Here is a 2,599-nt window from a genome sequence, read left to right as displayed (position 1 = left end):
ATTTTTATATAAACAATCTCAATATAAATAATTTTTTTCACTTTGTTATTTTTTATTGATTTGCATAGATCAAATGTTTCTGCTTATATGTTCCATCTTAACGTAGTTCATTATATAACAACAAATGTATTGCAATATCTGTTTTACATAAAAATGTTTAAATTTATAATTAAAAATTTTTCAAATTCTATATAATTTTGTAATTAGATTTTAAGAACAAAAATCGAATAAATAGTGTTGAAATTTTAATTTCAACGATTGTTTACTTTGGTACTAAATTTATATTAATAAAATTGCATAATACAATATACGTCTAATCCTATACTTTTCTTCGCACGCAATTATAAACCTTGAGTTTAATAATAAATTAAAATTTTCATATCTATTTCATATCTATTTCATCACGTTTTTTGTATTCATAAATTCAAAGAAAATATTCTCTCAATTTCAAAAGATACTTTGAACTTCATTTTTTACATAATCATGCTTGATAATATGTCTAAAAATGCATTTGTGATTAAAGATTTATTGCACTTAAGATTTAATATATATATTATTATCTTAATATATTATTGATAGACAAATTTTGTGATCAACTGTAAAAATCTAACGAGTAAAAAATTTTAATAAAAGGACGTAAATGTACAAGAAATTAATTTTATTATATCAATTACATTATTAGCGAAAAAAAGTGATCATTATAAACATTGTCATGAGTATTCCAAAATTTACAAATCGAAATATCAATAACAAAGTTACCGAAAAAATAAGTTATAAAAGTATTTGGAATTTTTTATTCTGAATAATAGTTTTTATTCTGAATAATAGTTTTTGAGATATAATCTCAATTATAATTAATAAAAGTAAATATTTTTGACGGCATGTTCAAGCAATAAATGCTATTCAATGCTACTAATTGAAGAGAAAAAGCTATATTGTTATGCTATTGTTGCAAATCCAAGACATATCAAATGTCAAGGTCAAGCTTTTTTAAATTATACCTTATCACAAGATTGTAAAATTTATATATAAAATATATTTTTAATATAGCTTTAATATATTTTTTTTACATTTTGTATCATAATTTTATTCTCTAATAATTTTTTTATTTTATTTAAATTTATGATTTTTATTTTTTAAGTTATATTTAATGTACAGTCATGTTCAATATTTTTAATGACGTTAATATACGTAAACAATATGTAAAATCATATTAATGATTATCAAAAATTTTAATAGTTTAATTTTATGCAATTAAAATCAATAGTGATCTTATAGAATTCAAATATATATTAAAAATTATTGTGTACCTATTTGGTACGACAAATAATAAATATTTTAATAACTTATTTTTTAAGAACTTTCTTGCGATTTTTATTCAAAAATTTCGGAACACCCTATATGTATACAAAATAAATAATGTTATTGATATAATGATAATAACGAATAAATTTTACATCTCTCCCACATTATTTCTTTGAATACATTTCTCATTTACTATACACAACACGACACGACACACACACACACACACACACACACACACACACGCACCCACACACGCGCGAGCACAGTGCTTTACATCTTTTGTAGCATCCACAATTGGAGCATGCGCAAGCTTGGCTTGGCTTAGCGAGATGATCATTGCTGACATCTGGAATATATATCTATTTTGTGCGCACGTCGCACAATGTACATAACGCAAAATAAACTTCGTTGTTTATAAGTCTTATATGTCCGTCTTCAACGATGTTATCGAAAACCAAACACTCAGTAATTCTCATTCTTTCCAAGCGGTATGATATTTCGATTAGATAGTGCGACAGACCAACTCTTAAAAGTAGCTTCTGAGAAATTAAAGTTTTAGGAAATCTCATATTGCTGAAAAAATAGGATCTATTTGGTCCATAATATCGACGAACTCAAGAATTCAAGAAAATAATAGTGTTTCAAAATCATTTACAAAACGACCTACCATGCCTAAAACCAAGGACATTACCAAGTTGTCGACTGAACAATTGCAAAAGTTTCTAACATCCTTTGACACAGTGATGTGCGATATCGACGGTAAGCAATAAAATTCTCAATTTTCATAATTTTTAATAAATATGTGTATGTTATATGTGTTTTATGTGTATCAATTGTAGAAACATAGAATACATTTACGTTAATTTATAGTTATCAATTTTGAGAAAATTTAAAATTAAAAGACTAATTGTGTAAGAACTTTGAAGGATTATTGATTGATACACTGTAAATTTTAATAGATATCATGTACAAAATTCTGAAATCCGCGAATCAAAACACCACAGCAAATGTTCTCAGAGAAAATAAATTATAAAAAGTATTTGTCAAGTTTCATTCCGAGTAGTAGTTTCTGAGATATAAAGATAATGCTAATAATTAAAAATTCTAATTGGCCTATTATAAATTATGGTTAAACCGTCGTTTCTGTAAATGAATCAATCAACTACTGCACGAAACAAAAACTTACAAATATTTTTACAATTTGTTCCTTTTTTTCAAAACAAAAAATAACATATATTTCTTTTATAAAACTTTATTTTTATTTTTTCGAAACTTCTTGTTTATTTTGATT

General features: G+C 24.3%; 1 protein-coding gene across 1 annotated transcript in view; it reads left to right on the top strand.

Annotated features, from left to right (window-relative positions):
- The first annotated feature begins 1,688 nt into the window (after nt 1–1,688).
- Nucleotides 1,689–2,599, top strand: part of LOC108686735 (4-nitrophenylphosphatase-like) — a 9,970-nt gene continuing 9,059 nt past the window's right edge. The window contains exons 1-2 of the mRNA XM_018192181.1: nt 1,689–1,796; nt 1,868–2,068. Coding sequence (XP_018047670.1) covers nt 1,750–1,796; nt 1,868–2,068 — 248 coding nt within the window. The 5' untranslated portion in view covers nt 1,689–1,749. The remainder of the gene's footprint in view (nt 1,797–1,867; nt 2,069–2,599) is intronic.

The sequence above is a fragment of the Atta colombica genome, unplaced genomic scaffold (assembly GCF_001594045.1).
Source record: "Atta colombica isolate Treedump-2 unplaced genomic scaffold, Acol1.0 scaffold189, whole genome shotgun sequence".
Classification (NCBI taxonomy): Eukaryota; Metazoa; Arthropoda; class Insecta; order Hymenoptera; family Formicidae; genus Atta; species Atta colombica.
Note: the sequence above shows the minus strand (reverse complement) of the source record. Positions and strands in the feature narration are given on the sequence as shown.